Here is a 17,749-nt window from a genome sequence, read left to right on the forward strand (position 1 = left end):
ATCATTCACAATTCATGGGGAATTGCGACATCGAACAGGATCACTACAACCACAACCAGGGCAGGATGCGAGTTATGCTCAGCTGTATATCTATGACCCTTATTCAGCTTTAGAAATTCGTAATCATAGAAATCATAACTTGAGAAGGGATGTTCTCAAAACTATTCAGGATAGTTTGTTGCAAGTCAATGCATTTGTAGATAAATATCGCCAGGCTCATGCCATTTTACATCAATTAGACTCGGCAGGATACAATCTACCTGCTCATCTTCATTACAGTTCAACAACTGATCGACGTCGGTATAACCTACCAACTACAGATGAGATTGCAATTGTAATACCAGGTGATGGAACAGAGATAAATGGAATGAGAGATATTATTTTACATTTTCGAGGAAATAATGAGTTGATGCAAATTAATGAATGTCACCCAGCATACTTGACATTACATTATGTTCTATTATTTCCATATGGTGAGTTTGGATGGGAACCTGAGTTGAAATTGTGGAATGTTCAGTATGACCGACCTTCAACTGATCGACTTACTCTAATGAATTTTTATAGTTATCGTTTGTTTGAACGACCCACAGAGTATTCAACAATTTTGAGAGGTGGGAAACTATTTCATGAGTTTTTGATAGATACTTGGGCTGCAACTAAGCAAAATCGATTGACATACTACAAGCTTAATCAAGAGAAACTTCGGGCTGAGCTTTACCAAGAGTTGTCAGATATGGATCCAGATTATGTGCGACCTGGACAAATTGGTCAAAGGTTTATTTTGCCATCTTCATTTACTAGTAGTCCTAGACATATGTTTGAAATCTTTCAAGATTCAATGGCTATCACACAATACAACCAACACCCAGATATTTTTCTTACCATGACTGCAAATCCCAATTGGCCAGAAATTACTTCAGCATTATTACCATATCAAAAACCTATTGATCGTCCTGATTTAATTGCCCATGTTTTTTAGTTGAAGAGAAAATGTTTGATGAAGGAGATAGAAACAAATAAAGTGTTTGGAAATAAAGTTGCACATGTTTTTACAATTGAATTTAAAAAACGAGGCCTCCCTCATATGCATGCACTTTTATTTCTCAAGGGTCCAGACAAAATTCGGATATGTGCTCAAGTAGACAAATTGGTCTGTACAGAATTTCCAAACCCAAAAGATGATCCTATGCTTTTTGAAACTATCAAATGTTGTATGGTACATGGACCATGTGGTGCTCGAAATTCGCAAGCACCATGTATGAAAAATGGTAGATGCATTAAGAGATACCCTCGAGCTTTCACAGAAACAACAACTATGGATCAAGATGGATACCCTATCCATCGCCGTCGCAATAATGGTCAAGTACATACTGTGAGAGGGCAAGAAGTTGATAACAGGGATGTCGTACCATATAATGCATATCTTGCAAAACTTTTCAACTGTCATATAAATGTGAAAGTTTGTGCCGGAATGAGATGTGTCAAGTATATACACAAGTACATTTATAAGGGTTATGATCGTACAACGATGGTGTTAGGACTGATAAATGAGATTCAACAATATCTCGATGCAAGGTATATTGGACCTCCAGAAGCTGCTTGGCGAATATTTGGTCATCCTTTGCATGCAGAGATGCCAACAGCTGTACGATTGGCACTTCATTTACCTGGAATGCATCGTGTTGTTTTTAACCCAGAAGAGTCATTACAAACGATTCAATCTAGAGCTGGTCAACAAATGTCAACTCTTACTGGCTTCTTTGCATATTGTGCTGCCAGTGAAGATGAATGTCCATTCACTTATCAAGAATTTCCATAACATTTTGTTTGGCTCAAGTCAGAAAAGAGATGGAAATCAAGAGAAAGGGGATATGCAATTGGTAGAATGTACTTTGCTAGCCCCAATTGTGGTGAAAGATTTTATCTACGTTTGTTACTAACTGTTGTCAAAGGACCAAAGTCGTTGCAGTCTTTACGCACGGTCGATAATGTTGTGCATGATACATTTAAATTAGCATATGTTGCAAGGGGGCTTTTAGAAGATGATGAAGAATGGATACAATGCTTGAAAGGGGCTGCAGTCATAAAAACTGGATATCAATTGAGGAGATTGTTTAGTATTATTCTCACCCAGTGCTCTCCACTAAATCCATGTGCATTATGGAATCAATTTTCAACGCATATATGTGATGATCTTGCACATAAGATTTGTACATTGTTTGTCATTTCTAAACCAACTTAGGCTCAAATTGAAGATTATGGTCTCCATCTTTTGAATCGAATGCTTCATGAATCAGGCAAAAGTTTAATTGACTTCCCACCCATGCCATAACCTACTGCAAATTGGAGTGCAGTAGTTGGTAATCGATTGATAGTTGAACATCAACAACTGCAGAGTAAGGCACAACATGCAGATCCACAAATTACTATTGATTGTCTCAATAATGGACAGCGGAATGCTTATAATACAATCACTTCTTCAAATTTTCAAAATAAAGGAACTGTTTTCTTTCTAAATAGGGGTGCAGGAACAGGGAAAACATTTCTATACAATACGATTGCATTAAAATGTCGTAGCCTTGGGCATATCGTTGTTACTGTGGCTTCGTCTGGAATTGCATCACTGTTACTAGTAAGAGGTCGCATTGTACATTCAACATTTTCCATTCCGTTAGATATCTTGGAAAATTCACTTTGTGGGTTTAGCAAACAATCATTACAAGCTGAGTTATTTAGAGAAACAAAACTCATAATTTGGGATGAAGTTCCTATGCAACAAAGACATTGTGTTGAGGCGGTTGATCGTACATTGAGGGATATTTGTGATAGTGAAAAGCCATTTGGGAGTATTACTGTTGTTCTTGGAGAAGACTTTCGACAAATCTTACCAGTTATACCCAAAGGAGTTCGTGAGCAAATTGTGAATGCATCATTAAGACACTCTGTTCTATGGAAGCATATATATATCTTGACTTTGGATTTGAATATGCGCTTGAATCATGAAGGCCATGAAAATGCTAATTTTGCAAATTTCTTGATGGAGGTAACACTACTTTAACCTGTATTATATAGATTATTTTAAATTAATAAATTGTGTTTACACTTACTTTTTTATTGATTTTATTTTTTTTTAGATTGGGACCAATCCTCAAGAAATCGTTAACATTCCATCAACAATACACAAATGTCAAGATTTGAATGAATTACTCTCTACAGTTTATCCACAAATGAATACGATAGGGACGTCAACCCCCAACATTTTTAACTGAATGCACAATTCTGTCTGCGCGTAACGATGATGTCAGTGATATTAATACTACTGCGTTGAATGTCTTTCCAGGGAGATTATATACTTATCTTGCAGCAGATAAAATGTCTGAAGATAATGAAATTAATCCTACCATTACAAATAGATATCCTAATGAATATTTAAATTCATTGGATCCTCCTGGATTGCCAACTTTTAAGTTAGAGTTGAAAGTGGGTTGTCCTATAATATTGTTGAGAAACATTGCACCGAAAGATGGACTATGTAATGGTACAAGATTGATGGTTACTAGGTGCGGCACTCGCATAATTGAAGCTCAAATTTTAACTGGAGAGAAGTTTGGCAATTTGGCATTCATACCAAGGATATCTTTGACACCATCTTTTTCAAGAATGCCTTTCCAAATGACAAGACGTCAATTTCCAGTCTGATTGGCATATGCCTTGACCATTAATAAATCTCAAGGACAATCTGTAAAATTTGTTGGGGTTGATTTGCGTATACCAGTGTTTAGCCATGGGCAATTATATGTGGCATTGTCTAGATGTACATCCTTTGATCGTATAAGTATTCTCCTCCCTAAAGATAATTTGGATTCTACTACAAATATTGTTTATCCTGAAGTGTTACTGTAGTATTCTATGCAGATTAAATGACGTTTTATTAGAAGGTAACCACGTAGATTTATTTCTGTTGATTATATAATTTTTTTAAAAATTTCAATTTAATAATAATTTGAAATTTGGACTTTTGTAGGATTGGACCGAAAAATCTATGGAGCTTAAAAGGAGAAATATGACTACCTTGCTTCGATGGGGATGTAATAAGGTAATTTCAATCTGAAAGTATTTGATATGTATATTTTCAACAAATGTACTAATCTATATTTTTTTTGTTTCCGCAAATTACCAGATTGTTGTGTATATTCCTCATTGGAGATACATAAAAGTTGTTACAAAGACTTTTTGGAAAGTAATGAGGAGGAAGTTTGGGCAAACCCATATTTGAAGACATGTTATTGACACATCTTTTGTAAAACATTCATATTTTTGGTGTATGACAATATAATTTTTGGTGTATGACATGTTAGTGACACATCTTTTGTAAAGCATACATCTTTTGTAAAGCTTTAATCCACTTTTTATAAAATTTTAACCTACTCTTTTGGTGTATGACAGTATAATTTTATTTCTGTTTTTTGTTCAGTGTTTACACTTTTTTTTACTGCATTTGATATTTTGATATGCAATATAACTTTAAATCTTATATGTTTGTTTCTTAATTTGCATTAAGATTAGGAAGAATTGTTATTTTATTTGAGTTTTGTAGAGCGTGTAATACAAGCAAAATTGTTATAAGTTCTTTAAAAAGAAAAATATTTCAATATATTTTTTCAGTATCTTTATCAAAAAATGACACAAACTTTACAAATTTTAACATAATACGTATAAATTATAACTGCATTTTAATCTTAAAATTATTTACATCGTGCCTTTAGGCACGGACATACGCTAGTATATATATATATAGATAAAATTCAAAATATATATATACATACAGCAGAAAAGGTTGGGTTCTAATTACATATTTGTGGTCTTCACCCATCATTAGCCATTGAAACCCAACCCAACAATTTATATATGCGATGTGTGTATAGAGTTTTTCACTACAGATGGTTGCAATGAATTCAATGGTTTGATTCGTTGACGATGTGGATTTCAGTGGGGGATTTGAAGGTAGATTTCGTGGTGGTAAAGGTGGCGGGGTGGGGAAGGATTGGTGGTTATGATCCAACGGGGGTTGGGTGTTGGGGTAGGTAGAGGGGCTTGATTTGGCACTGGATTATGGTGGATTCGGTATTGGCATTGTTTATAAATTTGATTTTGATAATACGAAGATCAAACCATCTTCTAATTTTTATGTTTTTTTTGGATAGAGGTTTACAGATTTGATGGCATTGTTTTATAAATTTGATTTTGGTAAATGATGAAGATGATGAACTATATGTAAGATGATGAAGATGAAATGGAGAGAGAGAAGAAGATGAATGGGGGTATAATTGTCAATTTGCAACATCTGTTAACAGAAGTTAGTGTGCGTTTTAGTCTACAAATCACATGGGGGTCACATGGTGATTTCCGAATGTGAAGGGGGTAATTCGCACCCGATTCTAACCATAGGGGGTAAAGTGAAGTTTGCCCTATAAATTATTCCCTGAATTTCTGATAGCATGTTCTAAATTTTTTTAAATGACCATTTTGTCTTTTTTTCCACCATTTTTTCTTCCTATGATCATGACTACATTTTATAACTTTCTATCATTAAATTCTACCTAAACTTATTTTTTTTGAGTGATAATATACAAACATAAATTTTATATAAAATTTTCAAACACAATGATATAGCTTAATAATGACCTTTTACTTTAAAACAAAACACACTACAAACATGATTTATATTTATAACAACATTACTATCACAACATTTTTATGATATTTTTTTATATAAATTCTTATGTATGAATAAAATTTTTCATTTTTATTTCCACCACCATTTTTTTCTTGTTTATTCACCTACATTTATTATAGTATTATCAAACACCGTCATTCTCATTTATTACAATATTACTAAATTTTTATATTTTTATATTTTTTTGTATTTGATGAATTTAAAAAAAAAATCACAAAAAATATTATACTTTTTAAGTATATCTAGATTAAGTGTATCTAAAAATAAAATAAAAAGGTGCTTAAAATATTTTTAAAAATTCAGTAAAAATAAAAAAAAATACGGAAAAAAAAAACTCAATTTTTTGTGTGAGTTAAACAAAAAAAGATAATTGTTATTTCCCTTAAAATAACACACTACAACATATAAGGATTTTAGAGACTAAATATTTTGATCTCTAAAAGTAAAAATTTTGTTGCAAAAGACATTTAGAGTCCAATTTCCATCGTCACGAGAATAGTCGCTAAAATGTCGTCCTGAAATATAAAAAACAAGGTGTTTAGCGACAATTTTGAAAATGTCACTAATAAATAGATTTTTAGAGACAAAATAATTTAGTCTCAAAATGATTTATTTTTTGAGACAAAAAATTGGCTCCAAAAGAATAATAATTCATCATTAATGTCTAATTTTCATTGCTAAAAATATAATGACGACACTTTTCGCAACAAAAATATTTGGTGCCAAAAAAATAATTTTGTCCTTAAATTTTGGTCTCTAAAACCTTAATTTTTTGTAGCGACATGAAAAAAATATAAGTATTATTTTATTATTTTATATGTATAAAGGTTAAAAATAAATATGTCATTTTAATTTGACAAAGAGATAAGTGTAATTTTTCAAACGTGAGGAGAGAATCTGTCTTAAACAGAAACCTTAGGGAGTGTTAGTGTAATTTATCCAAATAAAGTGCTTGTTTGGCATGTAAGAGTTGAGAGTTTTTTTTGACTATTTTAGCCACAAAAAGATAAAATAAACTAAAAAATTAGTAAGACAGAATATTATATTCAAATTATAATTATTTCATTTTTTTTTTCACGAAAGTCAAAAAAATAAAAAAACTCATTCCAAATAAGATATTTTAACCCCAAACTAAAATAACTAAAAAGCGAAAAAACCAATACCCAAACGAAGCAACTAATTAAAATACACTGGATTAGCATAGCACAAAAAGCCTCTCTATCATTTACAGTAGCAGAAAAAGAAACACAAATTGAATACATAACTATACTCTTGTTTTTTGAACAGAATACATAACTATACTCTATAATCATCAAAACTAAGCTAGACATGGTAGATCATCCCTACCTCTAGAGTAGTTGCATGAGGAACTCTCAATGCATGCATTGGATCCCGAAAGTTCCTCCTCAAGAAATCATATCCTATATTAATCACAATTCTCTGAATCAAATTCGATCCCCTCTTTGCCCTCACGTAACAATGCCCCATTATAAATGCCATCCCCGCCTCCCTCGCTTCCATCAGTTCCTGCAGCTCCTTTCTCGCGGTTATGTTCATCTGAGGACTCTCTGGCAAAACAAACCTCACTCTCTTCCTTGGAAATTCTGGGGATCTTATCTCCCTCGGTTCTTCTGAAAAATCTGGGTCTACGTCTTCTTCGCACATCTTTATACCTTCTAGATTTGTTGAGGCAGTTCCAACAACAGTCATTTTTTCGTCACCCTCCAAATCTACATTGTATTCTGGATTCTCTGACCGGATAAACTCAGCAATACTAAAAACCAAGTCTTTTTCAAACTCCACGTCGTCTTTGTGAATGTCACGATAACCATACCGTGCAATGCATCTATAAATTCGGTACTCTCTTGGGCAGATTCTTCCCACGAGGAACCTTTCCTCAGGTCTAACGTGAGGCACCGGGACAGATTTGACGCAGAGGAAGATTAAAACTTGGTGGAAAGCAGGGAGATTGGTGACGAAATGAGAGAAAATGGCTGGGATTCCGGATACAAGCTCGGTGTGTATTAAGCCAATGCCACGGACCCGAACAATTCCAAGATTTGGACCTAACCCGAGTAGCCAGTTGATGGAAACCTTGTTTTGAACATCGAACTTATATTTCTTGAGCGTGCCATGGTGCCAAACGTACATGATTGCTAGAAAGATGAAGGCGAGAGCAACAGGCACCCAAGCCCCTTCAAGGAACTTCATGAGTGAAGCTGAGAAGTAGAGCGCTTCTATGGAACCGAAGAAGAATATGAAGCAAAGGGCTAGGAAAACATTTCTGTGCCAGCAGAGGATGATAACAAGAGACATTAGGCAGGTCGTTACCAACATGACAGTTATAACTGCCAAACCTGCTCCAGAAAAGAAGTTGTATTAAAGATCATGATTCATGACTAAAAACTGATAAAATTCATAAGATTCAAACAATTGTTAAACCAAATTCTGATAGCCTACTTGTATAGGCAAAGAACATTTTTAGTACCTGATGCGTTGCTTATGTGTTTCGTGTTTCTGAAACCAATAGTAACAGCCAAGCACAGCATCATTAAAGTCCAGTTGATGAGCGGAATGTAAATTTGGCCATGTATTTTGGATGATGTGTGGACTATTTTGACCTTTGGAAAACAACCCAGGGCAGAACACTGTTTGATGATAGAGAAAGTCCCGGTGATGATGGCTTGGCTTCCCACAACTGCTGCGAGTATGGCTATTCCCAGAACAGGCCATCAGATTTTCTCTGACATAGAAGATGAATACTTCTATTAGAAAACACTCAAATTAAAAAAATTCTTGGATTTTTGCCCTTTGTATCTGTGAGATATGCCAAGCAAAATATGAAAAGAAAGAAAGAAAAAGAAGGAACAATTAGTACCCACCAGGTACTGATACATAGAATCCAATCCGGTAGTAACTTTCATTAGAATGATGCCTGGAAAGATAAGCAGCTTGCCCCATATATGCTAGGATCAAGGATGGGTAAACCACAAAGGTGAATGCAATCTGCAATAACAATTAAATGAAAAATTGACATTCTGATTTTGAGCATTCCTGAACCAAGTAACCTATTCACTTTGAATGATACCTCTCGGCAAATGAAGAAAATAACAGTAGTTGTTTCTGTTTTAATGTGTTTGTTCTTGAAGTGATTTAACTTCTAGTGAAAAGTACATCAAGTAGTGTAACCAACAAATTCAAGACAAAATGAAAACCTCAACTAGGAAATGAAGAGTCTTCAGCTTAATATGAGCGATAAATTTTAACTAGAAGTACATGCTGAAATATGAAGACCACCACTACGCAACTAAGCGAGAGAGAGAGAGAGATGATTGCCGATTAAGTCAAATTATATGCATACTTTTGTAAGGTCAAGACTTCTAGCATAGGCCTCAAAATCATTTATATCTACTGTAAGTATTTCTAAATGAATTGTATATTCAACTTGTAAATACTACAAAGATTACAACTAATATTTATAGGAATCCTAACTCTAATCTAGAATAGGAAATACAAGCCTAATTCCATATTTACATAGCATTCCATAATTACATAGCAACATAATTCCATATTTACATAATAGTCGTAAGTTATACAAAATATTCTCACACTCCCGCTCAAACTCAAGGTGTTTGAGCAGAAAATATTGAGAGTTTGCTAAGAAAAAACTGAAACCGAGTGATAGTGTGAGTCTTGATGAAGAAATCCACAAGTTGCAAAGCCGAGGAGACGAAAGGAAACAAGAGAGAGCCAGACTGTAGATACTGTCGGACAAAGTGACCATCAATCTTAATGTGTTTCGTCTGTTCATGGAAGACAGTATTGTGAGCAAACTGAATAGCACTGCGGTTTTCATAATAGAGAGGTCGGAAAAGACTGAGGGATATCCAAATCAGAGAGAAGGCAACGAAGCCAAATAAGCTCAGCAGTAGCATGAGTCATAGCACGGTACTTAGCTTTGGCAGTAAAGCGAGTAACAACAGTTTGTTTCTTGCTTTTCCAGGAGATCAAGGAATCGCCAAGAAACACACAGAAACCAGAGGTGGACTTACGATCACCAGCCCAATCAGCATCAGCATAGGCCACCAAGTCTAAAGAGGAAGTAGAGGACAATAGTAAACCCTGAAAGATGGTACCCCGGAGATAGCGAAGAATGCAAACCAAAGCAGCCCAATTGATAGAGCGAGGAGCAGAAACGAACTGACTAACCACATGAACAATATAAGCAAGATCAGGGCGAGTGACAGTCAAATAAACTAAACAGCCCACAAGCTCGCGATAGATCGTGGGATCATGCAGAGGAACACCATCAGTAGAGTTGAGCTTCATATTAAGCTCAATAGGTGTATCAGAAACCTTAGTATCAGTAAGATCGGCACTGTGAATAACCTCATTAACATACTTGGCCTGAGACAGAAAGTAGCCTTTTAGAGAAGAGGTAACCTCAATACCAAGAAAATACCGCAATAGACCCAGATCCTTCGTTTCGAAGGTGCGGAAGAGATGCTGCTTGACCTCAAAGATAACAGAAGAGTCAGAACCAATAAGGATCATATTATCCACATAGAGTAAGAGAGCAACAAAACCAGTCGAGGTATGTCTCAGAAACAAAGCATAGTCGAAAGCAGAAGGATGAAACCCAAGCTCGATAACAGCAGTCTGAAAGCAATCATACCAAGCAGGAGGAGACTGTTTTAGACCATATAGAGTACACCGAAGGTGACAAACCTATTCAGAGGAATGGTGAAGGCCAGGGGGAGGACGGATGTAAACCTCCTCATGAGATGGCCATTAAGAAAAATATTCTTAACATCCATCTAATAAAGAGGCTAAGAACGAACAACAGTGATAGAGATCAGAACAATAGTCATCTTGGCAACAGAAGCAAATATCTCCTCATAATCAATACCATACTCCTGTGAGAAACCTTGGCAACCAAACGAGCTTTGTTGCACTCAAGAGAACTATCAGAATGAATCTTGACTTTGTAGACCCATTTGTAACCAACCAGATTCTTACCAACAGGCAAAGAAACCAACTCCCAAGTACTAGTTTTCTGTAAAGCAGATAACTCATCCTCCATAGCTTGAACCCAATAAGGATCCTAACAGGCCTCCTTGTAAGACTAAGGTTCTGAAAAAGAGTGAATAACAGACAAAAAAGTACGATAGGAAACAGAAAAACATGAATTAGACCAACCCAACTTGTTTAGAGGACGACGCGCACGAGGAGGATAACGGTGTATAGCAGGATCAAAGTCGTCAGAAACAGAAGGAGCAGCAACAAGAGTAGAGACAATTGGTGAGACATAAAGGCAACGAGAGACAGAGTCGTAATAGCAGTAGCCTTTCTGAGTAAGACTGTAGCCCAAAAAGACACAAGATAGACCAGGCACTGAGTTTGGTCCGATCTTTACGGGAAATGAGGACAAAACAAGCAGACCCAAAAACACGCAGGAGAGAATAATTGGGAGGTTGGGAATACAGAACCTTATAAGGGGATTAACCGGAGAGTAGGGGAGTCGGCATGCGATTAAGGAGGAAAGCAACGGTAAGAACTGCCTCACCCCAGAATGGTGCCGGAACAGAGGCAGAGAAAAGGAGAGATCGAGCTGTCTCAAGGAGATGACGGTGTTTACGCTCAGCACGACCATTTTGGGCAGGGGTATCAGTACAGGAGGTTTGGTGAATGGTGCCCAAGTTGGCCAAATACTCATAGAATTCAGTTTTAAAGTATTCCCTACCCAAATCAGATCGAAGTATTTTAATTGTGGCCCCAAACTGTATAGTGATCATAGACTAAAAGGTACAATATATCTGATAGAAATCAGATTTATGAGTCATAAGATAAATTCAAGTATAGCGGGTACAATTATTAATAAATGACACATAGTACGCAGAACCCCTTTAGTGAGAACAGGATAAGGGCCCCAAACATCAGTATAGACAAGAGAAAAAGGGCAAGCAGAAATAGAAGTACTGTTATTAAAAAGTGAAGCTGTCATTTTAACAAGTTTACATCCTCGACACTCATTAATTTGACTAGGAGAAACTTTACCTAACAATCCTAATTAAGTTAAAGACCGCAAACGATCAACAGACAAATGACCTAAACAAGAATTCCATAAATAAAACTGACTCGACTTAGAATCTAACTGAAAAGATGCAAGTGCAACAGGAGAGGTAGACAGAGGAAGATGTAGGCTTTCTACTACATAGAGATCTCCAACTCTGCGGCCGGTCCCAATCTGCTTCTTGGACACTCGATCTCGTACACAACAGACAAAAGAAGAAAAGATAACATCAAAAACCAGAAGCATCAAGCTGACTGATAGAAAGCAAGCTAATAGACAGTTGAGAAACATAAAGAACAGAGAGAATAGTAACAGCAGAAAGGGTAGAGGGTAAAATAGACCCAATAGATAGGATAGACATACCAAACCCATTAGCAGTATTAAGAATAATAGGAACAGGAGGGGAAATATAGTTTTGGAGTAAGGAAAGGTGAGGAGTCATATGATGAAAGACACTAGAATCAAAAAGCCAGACAGAGGAAGGAATACCTAAAAAGGACCCAAGCAAACCTGAATAAAGAGAGGTGAGAGCAGAGGCAAAGGAAGATGATTGAGAGGTGGACCAAAGATGCTGAAATTGGGCAATCTGGGCACTCAAGGAAGCTAAGTCAGGATCAGAAGCCGGAGCAGATGCAGTATAACCAGCAAAAGGGCAAAAGTACTCAAAACAGGACCTTAGAACTGTGGCTGAGATGACTGAGCAGACTGACGGCTCTTCTTGGGACAGTTGTACTTCCAATGACCCTTTTGATGGTAGAAAGCACACTCATCTGATGCTAAGGGCCCCTTTTTGGGCTTGGCAGAAGACTGAGGCTGAGAAGCAGATGGAGTCGCCAATAGGGGTGGCTATGCTGAGAAGACTGAAGGAAACAGAGTCTGACTAGCTGTCTTAAGACGGGTTTCCTCAGAGAGGAGCTCACAAACAATAGCATCTACAGAGGAGAGAGGAGACCGATGAAAAATGCCACCACAGATAGCCTCATACTAAGGGGAGAGAGCCGTTAAGAACTGCACCAAACAACCTTGCTCCCGAAACTCAACATAAGCGTTTAGTGCCTTGAGACTAGATGGTTCCATGAGAGCCAACTGATCCCAGAGACCTGTCATCTCAATGTAAAAGTCCTGAATAGATTGATCCCGCTGACAAGCACTCTAAATCGTTGTTTCCAACTCATACTGTTTGGCAAAGTTGGACTGTTGATACACACCCAATAAATAGTCCCACACCTTTTTAGTAGTACTGTATTTGGAAAACATCATTCCAATACAATCATAAAACTAGGTCAGAACTTGGACATTATCACAATCCCAAGTGTCACAAGAAGTCAAATATCCTTCTTGTATTGGGTCTAATGGACGAAGAACAGAACCAGAAACATAACCCCATTTTTTCTGACCAAGAAGGAAATTCTTCATAACACTAACCCAATAAGTATAATTGGCACCAGTGAGTTTACATCTGATGGCTTGAATTTTGGTGTCCGTTATTGTAATAAACTAAAGATTAATGGGTCAAAGTATACTAATAACTTAATAAGTGAGCCAAGTATACTAATAACTTAATAAATGGGCCAAACAAGAATAAGGATTTTAATAGCATTAACAACAAATCACAGAGAAAGAGATAGAGAGAACCAGAGTCGCGAGAGAGAGCCACAAAGAGAGAGAGAACCAGAGTCAGATAATCGCGAGAGGGAGTCGCGATGATGAACCGAGATGAAGCCGATGAGGACTGAGAGAGACACGATGAAGCAGGCGCGATGATTGATCGCGATTTATAACCGATGGGTTGCGACATAACAGAGAGGCTACGGCTGAACAGAGAGGTTACGGCTACTAGGGTTTCAACTCTGCAAGCTAGGGTTTCGAACCAAACTCTGATACCATGTAAGTATTTATGAATGAATTGTATATTCAACTTGTAAATAATACAAAGATTACAACCAATATTTATAGGAATCCTAACCCTAATCTAGAATAGAAAATACAAACCTAATTCCATATTTACATAGCATTCCACAATTACATAGTAACCTAATTCCATATTTACATAATAGTCGTAAGTTACACAAAATATTCTCACAAAGTCCCATCTCACAAAGATTAAGGCACTCCAGTAATCAACAGAAAACATTACTAAGTAGAGTTTACCTTGATAGACAACTGTGAAAAATGTCCAAGATCAGCAAACATAGCTTCGGAACCTGTAAATAAACACATAGTATATGAAGGAAATATGCTTCTTGGGCAAATGGGAAAGAGCACACTTCACTTTACTCGTTTACCTGTTATACACAACAAAATCCCACCCAAGGACATCCAACCATCCTTTTGGGTCTTCTTCAAAAACTTGTACATGTAGTAAGGAGAGAGTGCTTTGTAAACATGGGGATTCCAGTGGACAATATTGTATACACCAATGGCACTGATGCATAAAAGCCACGTTATAACAATTGGTGCAAAAAGGAATCCTACTCGGTGTGTCCCGTAATGTTGGAGGGCAAACAAGAATACCAGTATGACACAAGCAACTGGGACTTCTACATCTGCAGAATTATTGAACAAAATAATCAAACAGAATATCACCAAATCTACTTTTTAGTAATATAAGAAAAGTTCAGCAAGCATTGAGAGACTGATTCAAATTGATATAGGTTTTGTAGGGACAAAAATAAGATTTTGCAGTTTTAAAAAAATCTAGAAGATGTTTTTATATTTTTAGGAGTTCTCATGCAACCTTTTTAAAGGTGAATTGTGAAAATGTGAGAGAATTTAAATACTAGCAGAAACATTCATCTCTAATATGATTGTTAAATACTGACAATTATTATAGAGAATAAATGGTTCTATAGAGCCTTAATTGACTAGATCTCTTCTTAAGGTCTGGGACTCCAATATCATCTTACTGTCCATTGAAATAATTATACAATTAAGACTCTTCTGGTCTAGGGAAACACTGTGTAATATTATTTCAATGAGTTATAGTGTATTTATTTTAAACACTAATTACACAAGTGAATGGAGATCTAAAAGTGGCCCAACTGAAGAACATTGTCTCCTGGTTCAGATCTGTCTTGTTAGACCGAGAACCTTGAAGATTACAAGTAAAATTCAAGAATCAAGATGAACCATGTACAGTTTATTTTCTAACATGAATTACCAAGGTTACCCAAAGGAATTTAGTTAATGAAATGATGAAATACGTCTGGTAAATAATTTTCCATTAATAAAGTAGACCATACATGGAAACATATAGGTGATAAGAGAGTGAAATTTGTGAAAAGCAAGGTGAGCATATATGATTGCACATGTGATTTGGATCAGATAAGAGATGCATGAAACTAGTGCGTATATTTGCAAAAAAAAAATATAGATCCGATGCCTTCAAGAATTGTCCACAGTGGCTTCGAAGGTGCTTATACTAGTTGATTGAGCAACCATGATAATGACTGCAATCAAGTATTCATCGAATACAATGCTTAAAAAAATAAAGCAAAAAATTTATGATCCACTAAAGTGATTTCGACATTAACAATTGTGGCAAAGCTTTACCGTTACCAAATTGTCTACTTATCTAATGATAGTTTGTTGTGTTTGCCTCAAGGGGACTCCAATCATCATTACAGCATAACTTGATGACCAGTCTAATGATGGGTATGCTTCATTATTGCCACTTGAGATCCAACTATATTGATTGCACTAGAGTATTCCACTGTTCCACATTTTTTTTCCTTATTACAAATATAGAATGTTATCCACTTAAACTTTTAATTTGCATTTAAATTCTTCTTAATTAGTCTCAAAGTCATCTATTTACTTTATAATAAATAGGATGCTATCAACTTTGGTCTGCCACAGGCTAATGACCTAACTTTATTTTATTTGGTTGATAGTGATTTGACTTTGATTAAAGCGGCGTCTTTTGTCTCAGTTATATTAGGAAGGGCCCACAATAATGCATGTTTATCACGATTTGGTGCTCTCTCTTCGTCCACCTACTGCATGTCCATAGAAAAATTCTAGATTTCAAAAAAAGTCCAACTTGTGAATATATAACAGTACAGATCAAGATTTTGATGTGAAAATCAAGATTTTGATGCCTAACCATGATTTGCATCACATACATTGCAAATGCCAAAGAAAATTCCCACACTATATCATCCCCATCTCTAAACCGCATATCTGGCTTTCCATTTTTTCTAATTGGTATGAAATAAATTACAAATATTACTAAAAAATTATATCAAACACAACACCCATCTATTAAAAAAATACAACAGAGTCATAAAAGCGTACGATAAGCCTAACAAACTAGACAAACCCAACAAAGACACCAAAAAAGAATACCCACCAAACACACAAAGACCCTAAACAAATATAAGGAGAAAGGGGCACAAATAAGTGGAACCGCCTAACAACGTGGTGTTGGTGGCATTATCATATCAAGCTTTGGAAAAATCAATTACTTGTCGTAAGAAGAAGTTGACAAATTTGTTAAGATAATTTTAACCCACTCAGCTAGCAGATCCATGAAGTAGCCCAAAACCGGAGGTAATTAAAAATTATTTTAGTCTCTTCAAACATTATAATTATAATTGATTGTCATACCAAACAAAGAATGAATTGGCTAATAGGTAAAAGAGTCTTACACTGATGTTGCTCTTTCGACGTTGAAAGTTCTAGCCCAGAAACCGCAGAAAACACTGAACCATACAACCAAAATCAAACAATTCCTAGTTATTAACATCCCAAGTAGGAACAATTAATGCACATAAAAGTCCAAAATTGAAATATATAGGCTAAATTCATTGTGAGTGTAGTTCGCGACGCACTAAATTTGAATCTATACGATACACTTCATTTTTAAAATCACATACCGGAAATCGCAGGTGTAAGGACTCCATCCCCAATGACCATACAAGTTCCAATCAAAGCCAAAGCAAGCAAAACCCTTTTAAGTACTCCATGCTTCTCCAATGTCAATCTTACGCTGGAACCAAAACCCTTATTGGTGGATAAAAATCCATCTTTCTTGTACTCTGATAGATCCTCATCGGCAAGCTGGCAATTGGGCAAAGTACAGACTCGGGCATGGCGGCATAGCAATGAGTACAGAGCAAAGGTCCCACCCTCACCATTGTCATCAGCTCTAAGCACAATAAACACATATTTAAGCAGTGGAATCAGAGTTAATGTCCAGAACACAAAGGACAAAACCCCATATATCTCCTCATTAGACTCTGAATGTTGAATGTCTTCTGCAAAAGTGCTTTTGTATACATACAAAGGTGAAGTGCTTAAGTCTCCATAAACAACCCCCAAGCTCTGATAAGCCAGGGTCAAGACTGTCTTCCATGATTGTTTCTGCAACAAATTGGAAACAAAGAGAAGGGTTATATTATTACGAGAAAAAGATGTGATTTTGAAGATGGGTTTTTCAACATGGAGTCCCACGTGTCTCACCTTGATTGGATTGTTACGGTTCAATCCTTCAAGATCCATCGTTACAGGGCTGTCTCAGAAGAAGAATGGAAATGGAAACCCCATTATTGCATCAATTTAAAGAGAAATGAAGAGGACCCAGATGGGTGAACACCATCCCCAGTTCAGACAATCCAAGAAGAAGATACAAATTTTGAAGATTAAAATAATTGTAGTACGTTTTGTCTTGTGAGTGTGGAAAGAAATTCAACAACCCACCAATGGTGACTTCTCAAGAACAACTACAAGTAAAAAGAGAGGAGTGTTGGAGTGAGTGGGTTCTAAATATAGAATATAATGTTGAGCGTGCGAGTGTGGTTGGGTGTATGCAAATAAGAACATAAACGAGAGAGAGAGAGAGAGAGAGAGAGAGAGAGAGAGGGGGAGATATTTTCTTATGTAAAATAAGAACATAAACTATAGAGAGAGAGATATTTTCTTATGTAAAATAAGAATAT

The 17,749-nt window shown here is 36.1% G+C and overlaps 1 protein-coding gene across 1 annotated transcript; it reads right to left on the reverse strand.

Moving 5' to 3' along the window:
• Positions 1 to 6,914: 6,914 nt before the first annotated feature.
• LOC114280943 (potassium transporter 8) lies at positions 6,915 to 17,749 on the reverse strand. Its single transcript, XM_028223349.2, is given in 8 exon segments — positions 6,915 to 8,094; positions 8,226 to 8,480; positions 8,620 to 8,743; positions 13,962 to 14,014; positions 14,096 to 14,356; positions 16,460 to 16,513; positions 16,688 to 17,174; positions 17,274 to 17,749. Coding segments are annotated over 8 exon segments (2,307 nt in total). The 5' UTR covers positions 17,313 to 17,749; the 3' UTR covers positions 6,915 to 7,060.

This window comes from Camellia sinensis, chromosome 4, assembly GCF_055761805.1.
Source record: "Camellia sinensis isolate YWXY chromosome 4, ASM5576180v1, whole genome shotgun sequence".
Classification (NCBI taxonomy): Eukaryota; Viridiplantae; Streptophyta; class Magnoliopsida; order Ericales; family Theaceae; genus Camellia; species Camellia sinensis.